This window comes from Maylandia zebra, linkage group LG2, assembly GCF_041146795.1.
Source record: "Maylandia zebra isolate NMK-2024a linkage group LG2, Mzebra_GT3a, whole genome shotgun sequence".
Taxonomy (NCBI): domain Eukaryota; kingdom Metazoa; phylum Chordata; class Actinopteri; order Cichliformes; family Cichlidae; genus Maylandia; species Maylandia zebra.
The window spans coordinates 4,788,108-4,809,278 of NC_135168.1; the positions used below are offsets into that span (position 1 = coordinate 4,788,108).

Here is a 21,171-nt window from a genome sequence, read left to right on the forward strand (position 1 = left end):
GCAAACGTCACTGCTGTTTAGTTTCCTGTCTTCATTTATGTTGGAAGTGGTAGCAGAGCTGTACGTTTGAATTAGTTTCAAAAATCTCTCAGTCAGAACATGGTATGAAATGTTTAGGTGTACACTAGCGAGCTGACTTCCTGTTAACTTCTAACTCCGTTAAATTTAATAAATTCTGTTTCCATGGATGCCTGGATGTTAAACTTAATTGTTACACCTGGTAAAGCAGCAACGCTGATGATTTAATTAAAGATGAAATAATTTAGACCGTTTTTAACTCTCAGTGTTCGTTTGACTTTGGGACCTGAAGCTGACAGGGTGTTTTGGACCCAGATTCCTCCGCGAAGCTCCTCACCACGGCAGCCGTAATGCTCTGACAATCCATCAAGCAGTGCGGCTTCGTAGCTTACCAAAGTTCTACTAAAACATTTTTTAACAGATTTCTGCAGCCAAAATCGGTTCGAGGTCAGTAAGCACAACCAGAATTCATACATAAGGCACACTCTTGATTTTTGAGAAAATTAAAGGATTGTAAGTCTGCCTTATAGTGTGGAAAATATGTTATACAGAAGAAAAGAATATATCGCGATATATATCGTTACCGCACATGCTTCAAATTATACCGCGATATGGATTTTAGGCCATATTGCCCAGCCCTAACTCCCAATTTATTTACAACATTTGAAACATACAGTGTAGCTCCGTCAAAACACTCCAAGGCCAAGTGAAAGTGCTGAGAGGGAAAAGATCATGATTAATGATTTATTTAAACTCATAACTGGGTGCAGCAGCTGAGCTTTGACCTGTGAGCTGCAGCTTAAGCTTCTTTTATGGTTCAGTGTTTAATGTGTAAACTGTTTATCACTGCAGAGACGCCTACAGGCTATCTACTGTTCAAAAGTGAATTGTTATACACAGTGCAGCAGCTGACCGTTGACCTGTGAGCTTCAGCCTCTTTGCTGAGTGTTTAATGCTCAGCTATTGAAGCCTGCAGACACACCCACACATCATCTGATTTGTTCTCAGGGTTGTTTTCTGTGTGTTGGAGTTGGAGCCGAAACCTGCTGCAGCTTAACTATTGATCAAATTGATCAGCAGCTGACCTTTGACCTGTGAGCTTCAGCCTCTTTGCTGGTGTGAAGTGTTTAATCTGACGCAGTCTGCAGACACAGAGGACTGCTGACGGAGAAGAAGCAGAGGATTTTCTGTTTCTACACAGACCTGGTCCAGACAGCAGAGAGCTGCAGAGTGAAGACGTTCATTGGAAGAAGCTGAGTAAGTTCAACGTCCTCTTTGAATCCTGGATCAGGAAGTGAATATTTGGTGTTTAAATAAGGTTTCTGTCTTTGACTCAGTCTGCTGTCACTTTTTAGAGAGAAAAGGAGATTTTAGATTAACTGGTGTTCCTGCTGCTCCAGCATTAAAGCACAGTATAGGTGACTGCGCTGATGCCTGTTTATAATTTCACCAAAGCTAATAAACTGTTGGCTAAATTTTCTTGTTTTCAGAGGTAAACAGAGGTGAGAGGAGCAGATAATAAGGATTAAATATTATGCTGAATAACTAAATTCTGCTAGTCTGTGACGTAACTCCCAGCATCGCCTCATTTCTTTGACCTTTAACATGAGTTAGCTTAGCTAGCAGAGGAGCTATCTCTGCTGTCTGTCATGTGACCGAGTCAAGTGTGTGTAGTAGACTTGTTAGCATAGCTAGCAGGCTGACAGAGGCTAGCAAACTGTGTGAACACTTTGTAAGAGGTGAGCAGTAAAGAGAAGGAGCTCCTCCAAATGCTGATAATGCACTTAACCTGAATTTTCTGCTTGTTACATTATATGTGATGTTTAGTCGAAAACAATTACTTAAAAATAACATTATTATTAGTAGTAGTATTTGTTTATTATTCATAACATGGCTCCCTACTGTAGTGGTTTGAACAATTGATCTGTGGTAATTGTGTCCCTGCAAATTCAACAATGCGCCTCAATGCAAAGCATCAAACAAATATTTTTATTATCAAGTCATTCGACCTACTGGTTGAATCACCGTAGCTCTGACAGTGAAGCACACTCGTTTTTATGGGTAGTCACCTTGTAAGCAATGTTCCCTCTAAGCTGCGCACGTGCGCAATTGCGCACTGTTGGAACGGTCTCTGCGCAGAGAAAATCTGTGGTGCGCACACAAAAAGAATTCTAACCTGAATTGAAATTAAAGTAAATATGTGCCGGTGTTTTAGCAAAGCGGCTGATGTGGAGTGAAGCCACGTTAATGACAACATGTACAACCATTGGAGATGTGAGCAGGACAGACGGAACAACTGACAGGAAAAGTGTGGACTTTATACCAGTTTTTAAATTGTGTTGATCGGCCACGTAAAACCAGAGTTATGATAAAATATCTGCAGTGTTTGGTTTTCTTCCTGAATACTGTCGTTGTTTATATTTACTGCAGGAAGAAACGGTAAAAACGCCGTTTTATAAGGAAAACGCTTGAAAGCCTGTGAGCAAAAACAACACCAACCCCCAACCTTTCCTATTGGTCGAAAAATGTACCATGTCAACCAATCAAAACATGGCATTTAGTTGTTAAGAAACGGAGTGACGGCGTGTTTGAGATGTGAGAGATTTGAGATGTTTAGAGCAAATCTTGTGTAGTTAGTGTGTAGTTAGTGTGTAGTCAATAGTGTTGTTGTGTGTGTCAGAACAATGAGGCGGCTGCTGAGTGTTACAGGTGTTACAGCAGTGATACATCTGCTGCTGTCAGGCCTGCAGGTATCAGGCTGTTGTTCTCCTTCATCTCATAGTGGACAGAAATTATTTTTGAAGTGACACAAATAATTTGTGTGGCATCAGATTTGATGCAGAACAGCTGATTGTTCTGTAAATAGTTTGAAATGTTTATTTAAAATAATTGCCTTGGCTGCATTTTTAGGTAAACAGCTGCAAAAAACTTTCTTTTCATAACTCAGTTACTTTTTTGAAGAAGTAACTATATAATTAACTGCCCAACATTGGTCATTATTTACTGTATGTTGCAGACAGAGTTACAGACTCTCTCCCAGACCACAGACTCATAATACAAGTCAGAGCTTTATTTAAAGAAAGTTGTGTTTTCAAAATTGGAGTTCAAGTTATTTTTCCTTCCAATAGTGTTTACATGCTGCACAGGTCATGAACAAGATTTTTTTTAAACTTTCATAGTAAGTGGGATAAAACAGTTAATTAAAAGTCGTCTAACAGAAATGTAAATGCTGTAAATTGATTATTTTAATAAACATGTAACTTGGATGGATTCGACGCTGGCGTGACCACAGTGCACACGTCTCCTGTTGCTCACAGTGGATCGCTCAGGGAGTTTGTGTGTTCGCTCAGACACGTGAAACATTAGAGCTTAAAGCTTGTAAGTGCTTTAAGCTCTCATGGATGAGTAAAACTCATTAGAAACACTGGCGAGCAGTGAGTGAATAACAGGTCTGACAGCAGCAGCAGGGACGGTGCTGTCAGAGTTTAACGTGGAGTCTGTTTGCACTCAAACAGTGAAGAGCAAAGAAAAGAACTTTAATGGTTCTGGGTCCTTTTGACCAAGTACTTTGCATTTTTTGTATTATGGTTTATGTTCTGGTTCATTTACAGTCTGTTGAATTCTCCCAATTCTTTGAATCTTTGGGCTGAAGGAGGGACAATACTCGGTGTATAAATGCTCAATCAACAATCATTTATTTCCATACAATTCAACAATAAGAGCATTACAACGTCCGGACGGGAGAGATGCTACCAGAGGGTCAGGCACATGTCTCAAAATGGTGACGGGTTGCTCAGCTTTTTATAGTCTCTAGTGGCCCCCAGCTAGTCGTAAAAGCCAAAACATCACATTTTTTCTCTGTTACAGCGCCTAAGTTATGACCTCGGCAGTTGTTTCTCTGCTTTCTGTAAGGTGGGGGTGTGGAATGTGGTCTATCTATCTCCCCTGTCTTTAGACACAGAGTCTCCTGCTTACAACCTTCTCTTCATGATTCAACAATTAAGCATGTCAAGAAAACAGTGTAACACATTCCCAGCAGATCAAGGATACAGAGTGATGCACATTTATCTAATGAACTAATATGTGAATATGTTCTGTTAACTCAAAAGTATAATGAGAACTAAACTACATACAGCTCACACACTCTATATTAAAGGGTATAATATGATCTACAGCAGTATTCTAATTCAACTACTTTGATTACATATATAAGGTAACATATAATAACAGAATAATCTAATAAGTCTTATTTATGCTGCTTTGAGTTTCTTATACTTCCTGTTTAGTTCCTTGATCATTAGATTCCCTGTGTGCCTCTGTGTGTGTCTGTGTGTGTCTGTGTGTGTCTGTGTTTGTGTGTGTTTGTGTGAGGCCTGGTGCTCTATATTTCCTCAGCCTGTCATGTCTCTCTTGTCTCCTCTTTCCCTCGCTCACTCTCGTCTGCCTTTTGTGGGATTATAATATTATTTTATGCCATGTTATACCCCTAATTAAAGATTGTGAATTATTATGTAGTTTTAGTTTGCATTATTCTCCTGAATTAGAAGAAGCTGATAACTATTGCATTAGTTAAACTGATTTGCATTACATTAGACTGCTGATTTATTGTGAATGAATGATATTGTTTTATGATGCATTATACTGCTGAGTTATAAGAAATACTGTTTGCAGAAAGTCATCGCCTTATTTGTCTGATTAGAAGAGAACATGCTGGAGTTTTCTGCCCCATCTCAGCAGGAGCAGATAAACAGGGAGCCAAGGTCGTAGCTTAGGCGCTGTGTGAGAGAAAGCATGTGAATGTTTAGGCTTTTATGATAAGGTGGAGGCACCAGAGGCTATAAGAGTTTGAGCAATGCTCCACCATTTTCAGATTTGAGGCTGTCTGCATCAGTGTCCATCTCCCACGTGTGTGATCATTAAAATCATCGTTTGACTCAACCCGACCGGACCAGTGTTGTTATTGTGGTTTTTCCTCTTGTATCCATCCCCAATATTTGAATCCGTAACACTTTCCTCCACTCCTCTGTCAAGCTCACGTGTCAGTGTTGCGTTCCTTTGTTTGCTGTTTTATTGTGAAAGTCTTGCATTCTTTGTTCAGTGTGTTTCATTTTTCCTGTGAAGGTTCTCAGTCATCCAGGTCATCATAGTTGAAGGAGCTTGGAAAGAAAAGCATCTGGACTTCTGTAAGTTGCTTGGAGATGTTTCGCCGTTATATTCGGGTCCTACCCTGTCTGCATTACGCAGCCAGTTCAAGACCAACATTTTTCTAGTTTCCCAAACAGTGAATCAGTGTGTGTGCAGTTCTCTGCAAACTCAGCTAACTAACTAAACTAAGAGTTCTTACAGACACGAGTTAAAAAGCTGCTTTTAGTGTGTGATCAGAGTCCAGGACTGAGAGCAGCAGCAGAGCTGATGGATGATGAATTACTGGATGGAAGAAGCTTCTCATTAGCAGTGAATCAGTGTGTGTGCAGTTCTCTGCAAACTCAGCAGCAAGAATTAGTGTGAAGCTTTAACTCTGCTGATCCTCTTTGAATCCTGGATCAGCTGAAATGTTTAAAATGTTGTTCACACGTGTTGGACTGACTGAAGCTTCCAGTCACAGTGAATCAGTGTGTGTCAGTGAATGCATCGTGTGTGCCAGTGAATGCATCGTGTGTGCTTCAGGCTCCATCTAGTGGACTGATAGCAGAGCAGCTGATGGCAGCTTCCTCTGCCTCACACTGCTGTCTGACTGCATCCAGCTGACACTGAGATGAAGCAGGAAAGAAGCAGCTGATATTTGGACAGCACACATGATGAAAGGAGGATTTCAGCTGATGTGCACATGAATGATTTGTGTTTCCTCTGCAGGTAGAAAGTGTGTGTGAGCTGAATTGAGCAGCATGGATCAGTGTGAGGACAGAGAGGAGGGAGTCCCTCCCTCTAAAAGCACTCTGTGTGGGGAACATGAGAGCCAGACCAAAGCTCAGAGGTGAGATGACCATCTCTAACTGTGCATGACTCTTCTCCATGTCACAGCTCAGCACTCACATCACTGCTGCATCATTATTCACAGGAACCAGCCTGGACCTCCACCCAGCTCTGTGTCCTTACAGAGTGACGGGTCTAAAGGTCGCTTCATTAATTTTAAAGTCCAGCCTGTGTCTGCTGCAGAGAGGTGAGCTGTTAGTAACAGGAACTCTTTGATTAAACTGCTTGATGTTGTTGGATATAAACTACAAACACGTTGTTCCCTCAGTCCCATTTAAACTGTCTTTTAAAACAAGCCTTTGGTTTCTAAACAACTGAAAACCCACTTCAGCAAACAGGAAGTGATCAGAGCGTCCGTCCACTTCCTGTCAGGCCCTGCAAACATTTCATATTGAAGAAAAGTAGCTGACATCTCACATTTTTACTCCACCACATTCAACCATTTTGACATTTTACAGCATGAAACTCTTGTCACATGACTCCTGTTATGTTATAGAGTCATGTGACCACCAGGGAGGGATTTGTATGGATGAAACACATTCAAATCAATCTGATTCATCAATGGAAACATTTTTGGTGTAAATGCAGCAACACTGAAAACGCTGAAGATAAAAACACAACAGATGAAATATGAACAAATCGAGGCTTTGAATACACGTGTGTGTGTTTGAGACACAGAGATAAATGGATTGTGTGTCTGTCCTATTGCTGCGTGAGGGTTTTATTGTAGATTTTGTGCGTGTACACTTTTGACCACGAAGGTGTTGAAAGGGCGTAAAACAGTTGGAGGCACAAGAGTGAACACTAGTGCTGTCAGTAGATTAAAACGAGGTTCGATAGTTGATGTCTGTCGCTCAGCCATTTAAGCTCATTTAGGAAACTTAAGAAATTTTTGAAAATTTGGCTATATTCCATTAAACACAGTGGAAATGGCGTGGAATTAAAAAACGCAAAGGCCACGAAATGGTCCCAGGTTCACCCTTAACACTCAAACTTTCCATCGAGAGGTCAGTGTGTGTTTATCATCTTCCATATTGAGCTGATTGGTTCAGCTGCCGTCAAGTGTTTTATTACTCACTGAGTAATAAAACTTTTATTTTAAGGGATTTATTTATGACCCAAGGACTGGATTTCCTCTGTATAACTGAGACATGGTTGAGGGGCGGTGAGTCCAGCGTTTTCACAGATCTCTTACCTGATGACTGCTGCTTTCTAAACTCTCCTCGAATATCAGGCAGAGGAGGAGGACTAGCGGTTGTTTTTAAAAAGCAGTATAAATGTAAACCACTGTCATTATCAACCTCACCTAGTAGCTTTGAACTGAGCATGTTTGAGCTGGGTCGCTCTCACACAGTGCTCTGTGCTGTGGTTTACAGACCCCCAAAATACAATAAGAACTTCTTAAATGACTTTTCTGATGTGTTGGCTGAAATTATGCCAAAATATGATCATGTCCTTATTATTGGGGACTTCAATATTCATGTGTGCTGCCCTGACAAGCCAATGGCAAAGGACTTTTTAAATCTTATTGACTCTTTTGATCTTGTGCAACCTGTGTCTGTGCCTACACAAAAAATATGGGCACACGTTGGATCTTGTTTTAACTCACAATTTACCTGTCTCTAACTTAGAGGTTTGTGATGTTGTATGGTCAGACCATAGGCCTGTCCTGTTTGAGGTTTTCCTTCCTTGTACTAAAGTTAATCTTCCTCCTGTTGCTGCTAGGAGCTGTCGTATTTTTAACCCTTCCTCTGCTGGACAGTTCTCTATTGTTTTTAATCAGAACGGCAGCCTTCCTGATTTCATATGCATGATACAGAAGAGCTGAGTACGTGGTTTTACTCTATCTGTCAAACAGTTTTAGATTCAGTGGCCCCCTTTAAGCTTAGGCAAGTAAAAGCCAAATCTGAACCCTGGCTGAATGAAGACACCCAGGCTGCCAGAAGAAAGTGTAGGAGAGCTGAACGTAAATGGAAGAAGGATCAACTTCAGGTGTCATACCAAATGTTACAGAGAGACTCAAGAGGAGCTTCTATCCCCAAGCCATCCGTGCCCTAAACACACACACCCGCCCTCTCACATCATCTATAACTGACTGAGACAGGACTCTCTTCCAGACACTCTAAACCAGGGGTGCCCAATCCCGGTCCTCGAGAGCTACTATCCTGCAGCTTTTAGATGCATCCCTACTCCAACACAGCTGAATCAAATGGTTTGATCTCTTCAGCATGCCATCATGTTTGGCAAAGGCCTGATAACAAGCCATTCATTTGATTCAGGTGTGTGGGAACAAGGATGCATCTAAAAGCTGCAGGACGGTAGCTCTCGAGGACCAGGATTGGGCACCCCTGCTCTAAACCAAGGCACAATGTACATTCCAAATTCCTTTAATTTTAAATATGTTTATATTGTCTATCCTGTAAAATAGTCAGATGTCTATTCATATTAATGTACAGAATTCACCTGCTTGCTGCTACTACTGCACATTCACCCAGTGCATATACTATATATATATATATATATATATATATATATATATATATATATATATATATATAATGTTCTTCCTCTACACCCCCCCCCCCCCCCCCCCCCCCAAATTTGTCGAGCAGCGTGTCAGGCTACATTTCACTGTGTGTTATACTTGTATAACTATGCATGTGACAAATAAAGAACCTTGAACCTTGAACCTTGAACAAGATTACTGGAATTCTTACCAGAAAACTGTAAAAGATGCTAAGAGGAAACATTTTGCTGCTGTTATTCAGGCAAATTGTCGTAAGCCTCATGTCTTATTTAAGACTATTGACATGGTCCTTCATGCTCCACAGACTGCTGGTGTCGAGTCTTCTCAGGAAATTTGTGAAAACTTCCTACACTTTTTTATTGATAAAGTGCTATCTGTCAAAGTGGTGTTGTACCTGTCAATCTCAAACATGCAGTGATTCAGCCTCTACTCAAGAAACCTGCTCTTGATCCTGATATTATTGCAAATTACAGACCTATTTCCAAACTGCCTTTTATCTCAAAGATTCTTGAAAAGGTAGTTTACAAGCAATTAATGTCCTTCCTAGTAGACGGTATTTTAGAAGTTTTCCAATCTGGTTTTAAAGCTTTACATTGTACCGAATCTGCCCTTTTAAGAGTTTTTAATGATGTGTTTTTGGCAAATGACTCAGGTGACTGTGTTATTATCGTGCTGTTAGATTTAACTGCTGCTTTTGATACAGTGGATCATAATATTTTAATTTCCCGTTTAGAGCAGTTGGTGGTAATTAGGAGTACCGCACTGCAGTGGCTCAGATCCTATTTGGCAGAGCGAACTTTGTCTGTGAAACTAGGGGAGTTTGTATCCTCTGCTGCTTCTCTTCAATGTGGGGTCCCACAGGGTTCAGTTTTAGGCCCGCTTCTTTTCTCTCTATATCTCCTACCCCTTGGGTCTATTTTCAGGAAACATGGGATTTCTTTCCACTGCTACGCCGATGACTCCCAGATTTATTTCCAACTTAAAAAGATAAATGGCTTCTCAGTAGACCCGCTGCTCAGATGCCTTGATGAAATAAGGTCCTGGATGGCTTTGAACTTTTTACATTTTAATGAACAGAAAACAGAAGTGATGGTTTTTGGTGGTGCTTCTGAGGCCACTATTATAGATCTTGGTTCACTGGCACAGTATGCTGAACCAGTCATTACTAATCTGGGAGTTAAAATAGAGGCAAATCTTAAACTTGAAAGCCAGGTCAGAGCTGTTGTAAGATCTAGCTTTTTTCATTTGAGGGAATTAGCAAAATAAAGCCTATCTTATCAAAACAGCATTTTGAGACAGTAATCCATGCCTTTGTTACTTCTAGGCTGGATTATTGTAACACACTTTATTTTGGGGTTAGTGATGCGTCCATTAGGCACCTGCAGGTTGTGCAAAATGCTGCAGCACGTCTTTTAACCGGAACACAAAAGTCTGAGCACACTACCCCCATTTTAATTTTACTCCACTGGCTAACTGTACATTTTAGGATTGTTTTTAAAATTCTCTTATTTGCTTTTAAATCTCTTAATGATGATCTAATCCTTCATGTTTCCTCCACAGAGTGGACCAGCAGAGCTCAGAAGTTCCCAGTGGTCAGTCTGCCCAGCAGCATCAAACACAGCTGGACTCCATATTTATGGTCTGTACATGTACAACAACTACTGTTACATCTGTTCTGTTCACAGTCATCTCCATGCTGCTCTTTGTAGACCAGTGGATTGTCTGTAGGGCTGAGAACAAAGTACAAATACTTCATTACATAACCTAATTACTATTTTCAGGTATCTGTAGTTTACTTGAGTAGTAACTATTTTTTACTTTTACTTCGTACATTTTTAAACAAACATCTGAACTTTCTACTTTTTAAAAGTAGAAATGTCTTCCAAAGAGCTACTTCTAAGTTTAATGAGTACTTCAACTTTTACTGGAGTAGTTTTTAATAGTAGTTGTCCTTCTACTTAAACAAAAAGTACAGACGTTGTGTACTTTGCTGATTTTTACAATGATCCAGTTCTGATTCACAAATTCAGTTTTGACTCAGTCAGAAATATTATAATCATGATTATTTATCTTGAAATTCACTGTTGAAAGAACCTGTAAACCTTGTAAATTAAAAACATTTATTTCCAAATGATTTGAGTCTTTCTCTGCAACTACAAACTCCGTGTAAACTACTGTGGTATAAAAACAAAGCTGAGACTTCATCAGAGGTGGAAACATCAGGTTAATGATCCACACTTTGTGTTTACATGTTTTCATGATTACATGATTTCACTGTGATTGGCTCATTCATAAATATTCTGTTCCAGCTGCTGGAGGACAACATCATCACTTTTTTGAACGAGCTGAAGAAGATCCAGAAGGTTCTGAGTCCAGATTACCCAGAATGCTTAGCGAGTCAGAGGGAGGATGAGGAGGAGAGGAGGAGCAGAGAAGCACTTGTGACAATCACAGTGAACTTCCTGAGGAGGCTGAAGCAGGAGGAGCTGGCTGACCGTCTCTATTGCAGTAAGAGCATTTCTGTAAGCGTTTAAGCTGATTGATGACTACAACAGTCATTAAACAACCACTGTTGTCCTACCGGGAGACTTCAACGCTGATGTGGTCAATGACAGTGAGCCCTGGAGGGGCGTGATTGGGAGGAACGGCCTCCTGGATCTGAATCCGAGTGGTGTTTTGTTTTTGGACTTCTGTGCATAGTGTATGTATAGTGCAGGTGGAGCACTGCTGACGTCGACAGAGAATATTGTCGGGCGGTGGAAGGAATACTTTGAGGACTTCCTTAATCCCACTGGCTTCCTCCTCCTGTAGAAGAAGCAGAGTCTGTGGATGAGGGGACGACTTCCCTGTCTCCGGGGGCGAGGTCCCTAAGAGAGATAAATGACTCCTTGTTGGGTACACTGTAAACCTGAATAAGTTCAGTGAACTCAACATTTATGAGGAAACTGATTACATAATAATTTTTAAGTTAACTTACTTAAAAATTATAAGTTCACTGTAACTTAAAAAATATGACCTCAATAAGATCAAGGAATTGAACTACCTCCAACCTGTAACTTAGTATTTAAGTAACTTACAAAGTTTAATTTCACTAAACTTGTATATTTTATTTTATTTGAACTTTATTTCATTACTTTACTAACTTAAATATTATAACTTATATAAACTCTAAATGGACCTAGTTGTGTAAAGCGCTTTGAGTGCTCAGATGAGTAGAAAAGAATAAATATATAAGAACCACTCCATTTACCATTTACCTATTAAAGCACACGCTAAGTCTAACCCTTCATAGACAGGGTCTTTCTGTAAAGAAAAGAAACTGAGACAGATTTGCAATTGCAAGTTTATTTATAACCACCTGCACAAAACTTTACATGCTTCTGCATTTGAACATGTTTTTAGTGCTTATTGTACAACTTGTACAGTGAAAATGTTAAACAAGATAGTGCTTCAGCCTTTTCTTTGGCTCTCTTTTAAAAATAATTCTGGAAACAACATAAAAAAAGTATCAGCCTGATGCTGTTATAAAACTAATAAAAGGCATTTTTATAAACATTTAAACCAAATAAATAGTCTCAATCTACTCTTTAGCTTTTCCCTTAAACTTCAACATAAATAGTATTTTTATAACAAATAATATAGTGCATCAGTTTTTTCTCCAGTTGTTCCCTTTTAAAACTTTTAAAAATAGAAACATTTAAAACAAAAAAATATGTATGAGCATTTTCTTACACGTTTTCATTATAAGACTAAGTTAAATAGAACACCCACCATATAAAACAAGCTATCTAGAGGCATGTTTGTCTCAGTCTGTCTCAGGCTATGGAGAACAGATAGCAGCAGATGTCCTAAACCTACAGAACTTTGTATGAAACTTTACTACAGTTTAGTACAACTAGTCATGCGAGGCATCAACTTCATTGGAACAGTCTGAATTTTGCCAGCAGTATAGTGCCAGCACCTGTACGTGCTACTCTGGCAGTAAAAGATTGTTTTTGAGGCGAAGAAGACATGGTTTCAACTGTTTACCATCCTCAAGGCCCATCAGGAGTTTCTGGATGAATGTGTTAACCAGGTTTTTTGGATAGTCCAGATGCAAGACATAAAACAATCTGAACAACAAGACAAATGCATCAGCCCACTTGGGAATGTCGCCTACCACAAGCTCATCTTCCACTACAGCTGCTGCACTGACCACAACAATATTAAAATACAATAAAAAAAAAAACTTACCTTGGAGCTTGGCGATAACTGTGTTTAATGCTCAAATCCCACTTCAAGCTGTTCGAACGAAAAGAAAAACCACAACTGAGACAGCTAGCTTAGCCCACATTTACACCGCAGCGGTTATTAGGTTAATATGTAAAACATATTTTGCCAAAGCGGAACCATTACCATATCACAAAGCTTATGGTGAAAATAAGTAAACCACTCACAATAATAATTCCCAACAACTGGTACGTGGCTGCCACTGGCATTTTAGTCTCAATTTAGGCTTGCATTAAAATAGTGAGCAGTTAGCTCCAAAGTGTGCGCCGACTCGTCGACAAAAAACTTCAGTTTTTCAACCAAAATGACTCAACACGGACGCAACATTCCTCTGGTAATAATCGACAGCAGCTCAAAGAATAAAAAAACAAACAGAAAATGTTGTCTTTCATTTTACTTACATATCTTCTTGCTTTGCTATTCTTCACTTCACTTCGCTTCAGACCTCCGCCATCTTGAAAACTTTTCAGAGTATGTAGTTCAGGTTCACGAACGTACGCCATGATGTCATCAAGCCTCTTAACTTAATAACTTTGACACAAAGGTTTTATTTGCTCATAACTTTCTATTCTAATAAAGATCCCTTAAGTAAAAGTTGAATCTGCTTATAATTTTTACGGTGTTTTGACTTGGTTGCTACTTTTGATTTCTATGATTATAAAACTTTTGAGCCCATTGTACTTTAGGATTTACAGTGTAGAGCACCTGGGGTGGATGAGGTTTCCTGAAGACTCTGGATGTTATAGGGCTGTCTTGGTTGACACGCCTCTATACAATTTTGCTAGGGGATTTCCTCCGGTACCCCATCTTTAAGAAGGGGGTCCCAAGGATGTGTTCCAAATATAGGGGGATCACACTCCTTAGCCTACCTGGGAAAGTCTATGCCAGGATGCTGGAAAGGAGAGTCCGTCTGTCCGTCTGAACCTCGAATGCAGGAAGAAAAGTTTGGTTTTCATCCAGGTTGTGGAACACTGTATCAGCTCTTTATCTTCTCAAATACTTGAGGATGCATTGGTGTTTGTCCAATCAGTCTACATGTGTTTTGTGGACCTGGAGAAGGTATTCAGCAGTGTTGGGTGGTCTCAGAATCTGATCTCTGCTTTTCGCAGATAATGTGGTTCTGCTGCCCTAATCAGATGATGGCCTCCAGCTCGTACCAGAACGGTTCATGCCTGATTGTGAAGTGGTGGAAATGAGAATCGGCACCTCCAAATCTGGGGCCATGATCCTTAGCCGGAAAAGGGTTGAGTGCTCACTCCGGGACAAGAATGAGTTCCTGCTCCGAGTGGAGTTCAAGTATCTCGGGGCCATGTTAACAAGTGACGGGAGAACAGATGGATTGGTGGTACTGCTGCTGCAGTGATCCGGACGCTGTACCAGTCCGTCATGGTGAAGAGAGAGCTGAGTTTAAAAGCAAAAGTCTCACTTGTCGATCTACATCCCTAACCTCACTTATAGTCATGTTGTTAGTGACCAAAAGAGCAAGTTTGCAGATACAAGCGGTGGAAATGGGCTTCCTCTGAAGGGCTGCTGGCTTCTGCCTTAGTAATAGGGTGAGAAGTTCAGCCACCTGGGATGGCTTTAGAGTAGAGCCGCTGCTCCTCCTCATCGAAAGAAGCCAGTTGAGGTCGTTTGGGTCTGACAAGGATGCCCCCTGGGCGCCTACTAAGTGAGGTGTTCTGGGCATGTCCCACCGAGGCAGACCCAGGACACGCTGGAAAGATTATATCTCTTAGCTTACCTGGGAACACCTTGATTTTCCCCCAGACAAGCTGGAGGAAGTGGTCATGAAGAGGGTTGTCAGGGCTTCTCTACCTAGGCTGCTGCCTCCTTGACCGGCCCTGGATAAGCGTAAAAATATAAATGGATGGAGTGATGACTAGAACATTTGTTATTTTCTTAAGAGATGGACCAACATGTAGCCAAATATCCATACTTTAAAAAAAATGAGACGTAATGTTTTGCATTCTTTTTCCAGAACATTTTCCTACGGTATGTCAACGTAACCTTAAATCTGCACTGAAGAAGAAGTTTGAGTGTGTGTTTGAGGGGATCGCTAAAGCAGGAAACCCAACCCTTCTGAATCAGATCTACACAGAGCTCTACATCACAGAGGGAGGGACTGCAGAGGTCAATGAGGAACATGAGGTCAGACAGATTGAAACAGCATCCAGGAAACCAGACAGACCAGAAACAACAATCAGACAAAAAGACATCTTTAAAGCCTCACCTGGAAGAGACGAACCAATCAGAACAGTGCTAGTGCTGACAAAGGGAGTGGCTGGCATTGGGAAAACATTCCTAACACAGAAATACACCCTGGACTGGGCTGAAGACAAAGCCAACCAGGACATCCAGTTCATATTTCCATTCACTTTCAGAGAGCTGAATGTGCTGAAAGAGGAAAAGTTCAGCTTGGTGGGACTTGTTCATCACTTCTTTACTGAAACCAAAGAAGCAGGAATCTGCAGCTTTGAAGACTTCCAGGTTGTGTTCATCTTTGATGGTCTGGATGAGTGTCGACTTCCTCTGGACTTCCACAAAACTACAATCCTAACTGACCCTAGAAAGTCCACCTCAGTGGATGTGCTGCTGATAAACCTCATCAGGGGGAAACTGCTTCCCTCTGCTCGCCTCTGGATAACCACACGACCTGCAGCAGCCAATCAGATCCCTCCTGACTGTGTCGGCATGGTGACAGAGGTCAGAGGGTTCACTGACCCACAGAAGGAGGAGTACTTCAGGAACCGATTCAGAGATGAGGAGCAGGCCAGCAGGATCATCTCCCACATCAAGACATCACGAAGCCTCCACATCATGTGTCACATCCCAGTCTTCTGCTGGATCACTGCTACAGTTCTGGAGGATGTGCTGAAAACCAGAGAGGGAGGACAGCTGCCCAACACCCTGACTGAGATGTACATCCACTTCCTGGTGGTTCAGGCCAAAGTGAAGAAGGTTAAGTATGATGGAGGAGCTGAGACAGATCCACACTGGAGTCCAGAGAGCAGGAAGATGATGGAGTCTCTGGGAAAACTGGCTTTTGATCAGCTGCAGAAAGGAAACCTGATCTTCTATGAATCAGACCTGACAGAGTGTGGCATCGATATCAGAGCAGCCTCAGTGTACTCAGGAGTGTTCACACAGATCTTTAAAGAGGAGAGAGGACTGTACCAGGACAAGGTGTTCTGCTTCATCCATCTGAGTGTTCAGGAGTTTCTGGCTGCTCTTCATGTCCATCTGACCTTCATCAACTCTGGACTCAATCTGCTGGAACAACAACAAACAACCTCCTGGTGGTTTAAACCATCTCTTCACCAGAGTGCTGTGAACAAGGCCTTAGAGAGTCCAAATGGACACCTGGACTTGTTCCTCCGCTTCCTCCTGGGTCTTTCACTGCAGACCAATCAGACTCTCCTACGAGGTCTGCTGACACAGACAGGAAACAGCTCACTGACCAATCAGGAAACAGTCCAGTACATCAAGAAGAAGCTCAGTGAGAATCTGTCTGCAGAGAAAAGCATCAATCTGTTCCACTGTCTGAATGAACTGAATGATCGTTCTCTAGTGGAGGAGATCCAACAGTCCCTGAGATCAGGACGTCTCTCCACAGATAAACTGACTCCTGCTCAGTGGTCAGCTCTGGTCTTCATCTTACTGTCATCAGAAGAAGATCTGGATGTGTTTGACCTGAAGAAATACTCTGCTTCAGAGGAGGCTCTTCTGAGGCTGCTGCCAGTGGTCAAAGCCTCCAGCAAAGCTCTGTAAGTACATTTGTACTCATGTCTTTACTTTTAACATCCAACTGTGTCAGTAATTTATTTCACCAGGTTTTCTGTCTTTGTATGAAATTGTATCCTAAAGTTTTGGGATTTCTCCAATACAACTGTGACCTCTTTGATGCCTCCAGAACTCGAGACGCTGGATTCACCATAAACTCTGATCATCACTGCTGCTGTTATGTTATCAGTCTTTTTTTAAACACTTAGGCTGCATGTGCCTAATGTTGTGATACTTTATATTCACATGCATGCTCCTAGATACATTTCTACTGCAGGTCTATTTTTAGACAAATATTGGTGAAACACTTGCTTTTACATGCATGGTGGGTCCTGCATTAAAGAAAGCATTTGAATTACTCAGTGAATCCTGGCAGCCAGAGAAACATCCTTAGTTCCACTTTAAACTAAACTCTGCTTCGGTCTTCCACAGTGTGTTTGTTGTTTCTTTGTTGTTGTTGGCCTGCTCTCTCCTCTCACTCCAATCTGGTTGCAGCAGATGTTTGTCCCTCCCTGAACCTGCAGACTTGGGTGCAGCACCTCAGTTCATCTTCAGTCTGAAACCAGCTGTTGTAGCTATATCCCCTCAAGCACACCTTCCCTGGTCATCTCTGCTGTGGTTGCTATAAAATTTAATCTTGATTAAAAAAACAAAGAACAAAAAACCTCAAGTCAGACTTGATGCCATTTGTTGGCAGCATGGTGCCTGTTTGTCTTTGATGATAAACTGCAGCACAGTCTAAAGCAAACCTTCTGACTTTATTGACTTTATGGATGTATATATTCTTCCTGTTCACCTTGGACACACAACAGCTCTCTGTTTGTTGTGATTGGATCTAGAACAGCCAACATATCCTAATCTAGATGATTTCTAAGGTGGTATCTGGGACGAAAAGTTAAAAATCAGCTTGGATGGCCTTGGTTGCACCACATTGATGGCCATGCAGGGTGGTTCACTCCTTGGGCAAGAAGACCGAGGAGTGAGCCACCCTCGGTCAAGGCTTGGTCATTCAAGCTCACTGTTTTCCTCTTGTTGGTTGATGATAGTATTTTTTTTACCTGACTTATAGTCATCATTGTCTTCAAATTAACTCACACACTGCTGACTGCTGTAGCTTACCTGGCTGAGCAGGTGACCCATGCACTGAAGGTTAGAGTCATGACTCCAGGGCCTGGTTTGAGTCTGCCCAAGACCATTTCCTGTGTGCTATTCTCCTCACTTCTCCCTCCCTTCCTGTCTTCTCTGTCCTATACAGTGAAGACAAAAGGCCTCAAGTTCTGAAAACTCTTCCCCTTCATCATCTTCCATCTCTCTCATCTAAAATCTCCAGTATTCTCTGAGTAGAGAATCTTTTCACAATCTTGAATGATAAGGATCCAAGTGGGTAAAGTTATTTATTTGTTGTTTTCCTATTTGCAGCTGGGATAGATTAAGAAAAACTATCGGCTGCCAAAATTACATCCAGTTTAGAAGGCAAACATTGAGTGAAGTGTTTGTTTCATCATCCTTCACAGCTCATCAACCAGGTGTCACAAACTGCAGCAGGACAGTACAAAGCATGTCATACTGGATGGCTGCAACAACCAGAGTTTTACCTACCTTTGGTATTTCTTGACAGCATGAGCGTAATATTTACTGAACAGAGTCGTCTTCTGTAATCTTTTCAGATTCAGATTCAGAACACTGTATTTATTTTCAAGGGGCAATTAGGATACTGACCTTGCCAACCGTACATACAATACACAAACATCACATTGGGGAGAAGGGTCAGGCTAGGTAGCTGGCCGTTCAGCCGCTAGAGCAGCGACCTGGAACCGAACAGCAGAAAATGCACAACATCAGGAAAGATGAGGACAAAAAAGAACTCCCCCCAGACTGAGCTCCAACAGGGAGATCAGTTTAAAAACAGAAAAAAATGACCTTAGCGCAGAGCACATGAAAACTCTTAATGCGCCATAGAAACACATGACAAGCAACAGGGATGGGTAAAAGGCGAGAGACAGCCGGTGTAGACAGCGCACCCGGGCCTGCAGCATTTGCGCTGGTCCCCTCAACCCACCGTCTGCACCGGGAGGGGATAAGCATGCTTAGGATGGGAAGGAACAGTCTAAACACCGTCTGTTATCAGGGTGAGATTTGTTATGTTCAGCTCCAGCCTTGAGACCACAGCTCGCGCCGGTATGTTAGCCGCATGAAATGATGGTGGCTTTCTTTGGTGCGAACAACTGCATGTCAATTTCACAGCTGATCTAACAGTCCGTCACTCGTCTCTCAATCTCCCGTTGGAGAGCCACGAGCTTCTCCGAGAGGTTATCGGTTTTGTGCTCAAAGAGCAAAGTCTGAAAACTCACGACCGCCATGAGCTTCTTCAAGATCTTATCCGTGCTGCATTCATTGAGCCCATTTTGAGAAGTCACGACCCGTCCCATTGTTTCAGTCACAGCGGGCAGCCTTGTGGGGGTTTGAACAGCTGATTCCGCTTTCTTTAATCTTCAATAAGCCAGGGCCAAGCCAGCTCAGATCAGCAAGAACCCTTTGCTGCTGTGAATGTCCGTGCTGCTATATTTCAGTATCAGGCTCTAAATGTACAAATGGATCTGAGAAGATTTCCAATCATGTTTCTACTAGATTTACAGTTTGTTTTCATGTCTTCTGACTCAGAAGGTGGAGCAGGTGGAGCTTACAAGGAGTAAGTGCTGCTATAGAAGAAGAGTTGTGTTTTAATGAAGCTATTTAGTTAACCAATAATTGTATTGCATGCTGGCATTAAAAATGTTTCATTTGACTGATTTAATTGTTTGTTTGTTTTCTTCCAGACTGAGTGGCTGTAACCTCTCAGAGAGAAGCTGTGATGCTCTGTCCTCAGTTCTCAACTCCCAGTCCTCTAGTCTGAAAGAGCTGGACCTGAGTAACAATGACCTGCAGGATTCAGGAGTGAAGCTTCTGTCTGCTGCACTGCAGAGTCCACATTGTACACTGGAAACTCTCAGGTCAGGATCCAAACATATCATTAAATGATATTATTGTACAAACAACCAAGCTTTATAGAATTGGCAGGTGAACTTTTCTTTATCTTTGGATTGCTTAGGAGATTCTTAATTACTGTCTGAAGATTTTTTTACAGTCACATATTTTGTTTTAATGGTCAAACAGAATTATTGTTCAGTTCAATGAGCAGGTAGCTGTGAGATTCATAATAATGAGGTATATTTGTATTAAAGATGACTAAACTTGAACAGTAGCTGTGTGAGTTACTTTGTTTAATAATAATAATAATAATAATGGATTGCATTTATATAGTGCTTTTCGAGAACCTCAAAGTGCTTTACAATTCCACTATTCATTCACTCTCACATTCACACACTGTGAGAAGGTTTTGTAGCTACAATTGTAGCTACAACTGGGATTGCTACAGTTGTAGCCACAGCTGCCCTGGAGCAGACTGACAGAAGCGAGGCTGCTATATCGCGCCATCGGCCCCTCTGGCCATCACCAGTAGGCAGTAGGTGAAGTGTCTTGCCCAAGGACACAATGACCGAGACTGACTGAGCTGGGGCTCGAACCGGACACCTTCCGATTACAAGACAAACTGCCAACTCTTGAGCCACCATCACTCATGTGTTTACTCATGTGTGCTGATGTTGTGAGTAATTTAAAGCTGAAGTAAAGTTATAATGAGTTTAATAGAGTTTCTGAAGTAAGTGTACTTGGAGACATTTATGTGTTTACTAAAGTCCAGGAGCAGGAGGCTGTGTGTAGCATAGAGGAACCCAGACCTCAGCTTTGTCTCCTGGTTTCTGTTGCTGCTGTTACAGTTTCCCCTCATCATTCCTTCAACAGTCTCCTCACTGTAACAAATCAAAGTGTTACTGTATAGATTCACGTCTGAATGTTGCCATGTGCTATTAAAACTGAAAGCGATGTTTCATACACCCACGTGGTTCAGTCACACAGTAACTGATGGTAAATAATGTTTGTGTTGAGCACATCGTGGAGGTCAGCTGCTCCACACAGATCTCAGGTTTACATGTAGGAACAGTTTGTGATCATGAAGGATAAACCTGACTTCCCCTTTGTTTCATACAGATGTGACATGAACAATAACACATTCATGAAATCCTTTTAGGAACACAAACACTATTGTAGCTGGAGAATATATTTGAATGTAGGATATCAAAATCTGAGGCCATGGTTCTCAGCCGGAAAAGGGTGGAGTGCCCACTCCGGGTCGGGGATGAGTTCCTGCCCCAAGTGGAGGAGTTCAAGTATCTCGGGGTCTTGTTCGCGAGTGATGGGAGAAGGGAGCCGGAGATCGACAGACGGATTGGGGCTGCAGCTGCAGTAATGCAGACGCTGCACCGGTCCGTCGTGGTGAAGAGGGAGCTGAGTGTAAAAGCGAAGCTCTCAATTTACCGGTCGATCTACGTCCCTACCCTCACCTATGGCCACGAGCTGTGGGTAGTGACCGAAAGAACGAGATCGCGGATACAAGCGGCAGAAATGAGCTTCCTCCGAAGGGTGGCTGGCCTCTCCCTTAGAGATAGGGTGAGAAGTTCGGCCATCCGGGAGGGGCTCAGAGTAGAGCAGCTGCTGCTCCACATCGA

General features: G+C 41.8%; 1 protein-coding gene and 1 long non-coding RNA gene across 2 annotated transcripts in view; both read left to right on the plus strand.

Annotated features, from left to right (window-relative positions):
• The first annotated feature begins 1,109 nt into the window (after nucleotides 1-1,109).
• On the plus strand, nucleotides 1,110-6,151 carry LOC143420453 (uncharacterized). Its single transcript, XR_013100287.1, has 3 exons — nucleotides 1,110-1,275; nucleotides 5,872-5,992; nucleotides 6,077-6,151. It is a non-coding gene; the product is annotated as an uncharacterized LOC143420453 (long non-coding RNA).
• A 3,010-nt stretch (nucleotides 6,152-9,161) lies between these two features.
• The window catches only part of LOC112434115 (NACHT, LRR and PYD domains-containing protein 12-like), a 41,265-nt gene continuing 29,255 nt past the window's right edge, over nucleotides 9,162-21,171 (plus strand). Inside the window, exons 1-4 of the mRNA XM_076876298.1 lie at nucleotides 9,162-9,170; nucleotides 10,828-11,026; nucleotides 14,766-16,551; nucleotides 19,384-19,557. Of these exons, the coding sequence (XP_076732413.1) occupies nucleotides 9,162-9,170; nucleotides 10,828-11,026; nucleotides 14,766-16,551; nucleotides 19,384-19,557 (2,168 nt within the window). The remainder of the gene's footprint in view (nucleotides 9,171-10,827; nucleotides 11,027-14,765; nucleotides 16,552-19,383; nucleotides 19,558-21,171) is intronic.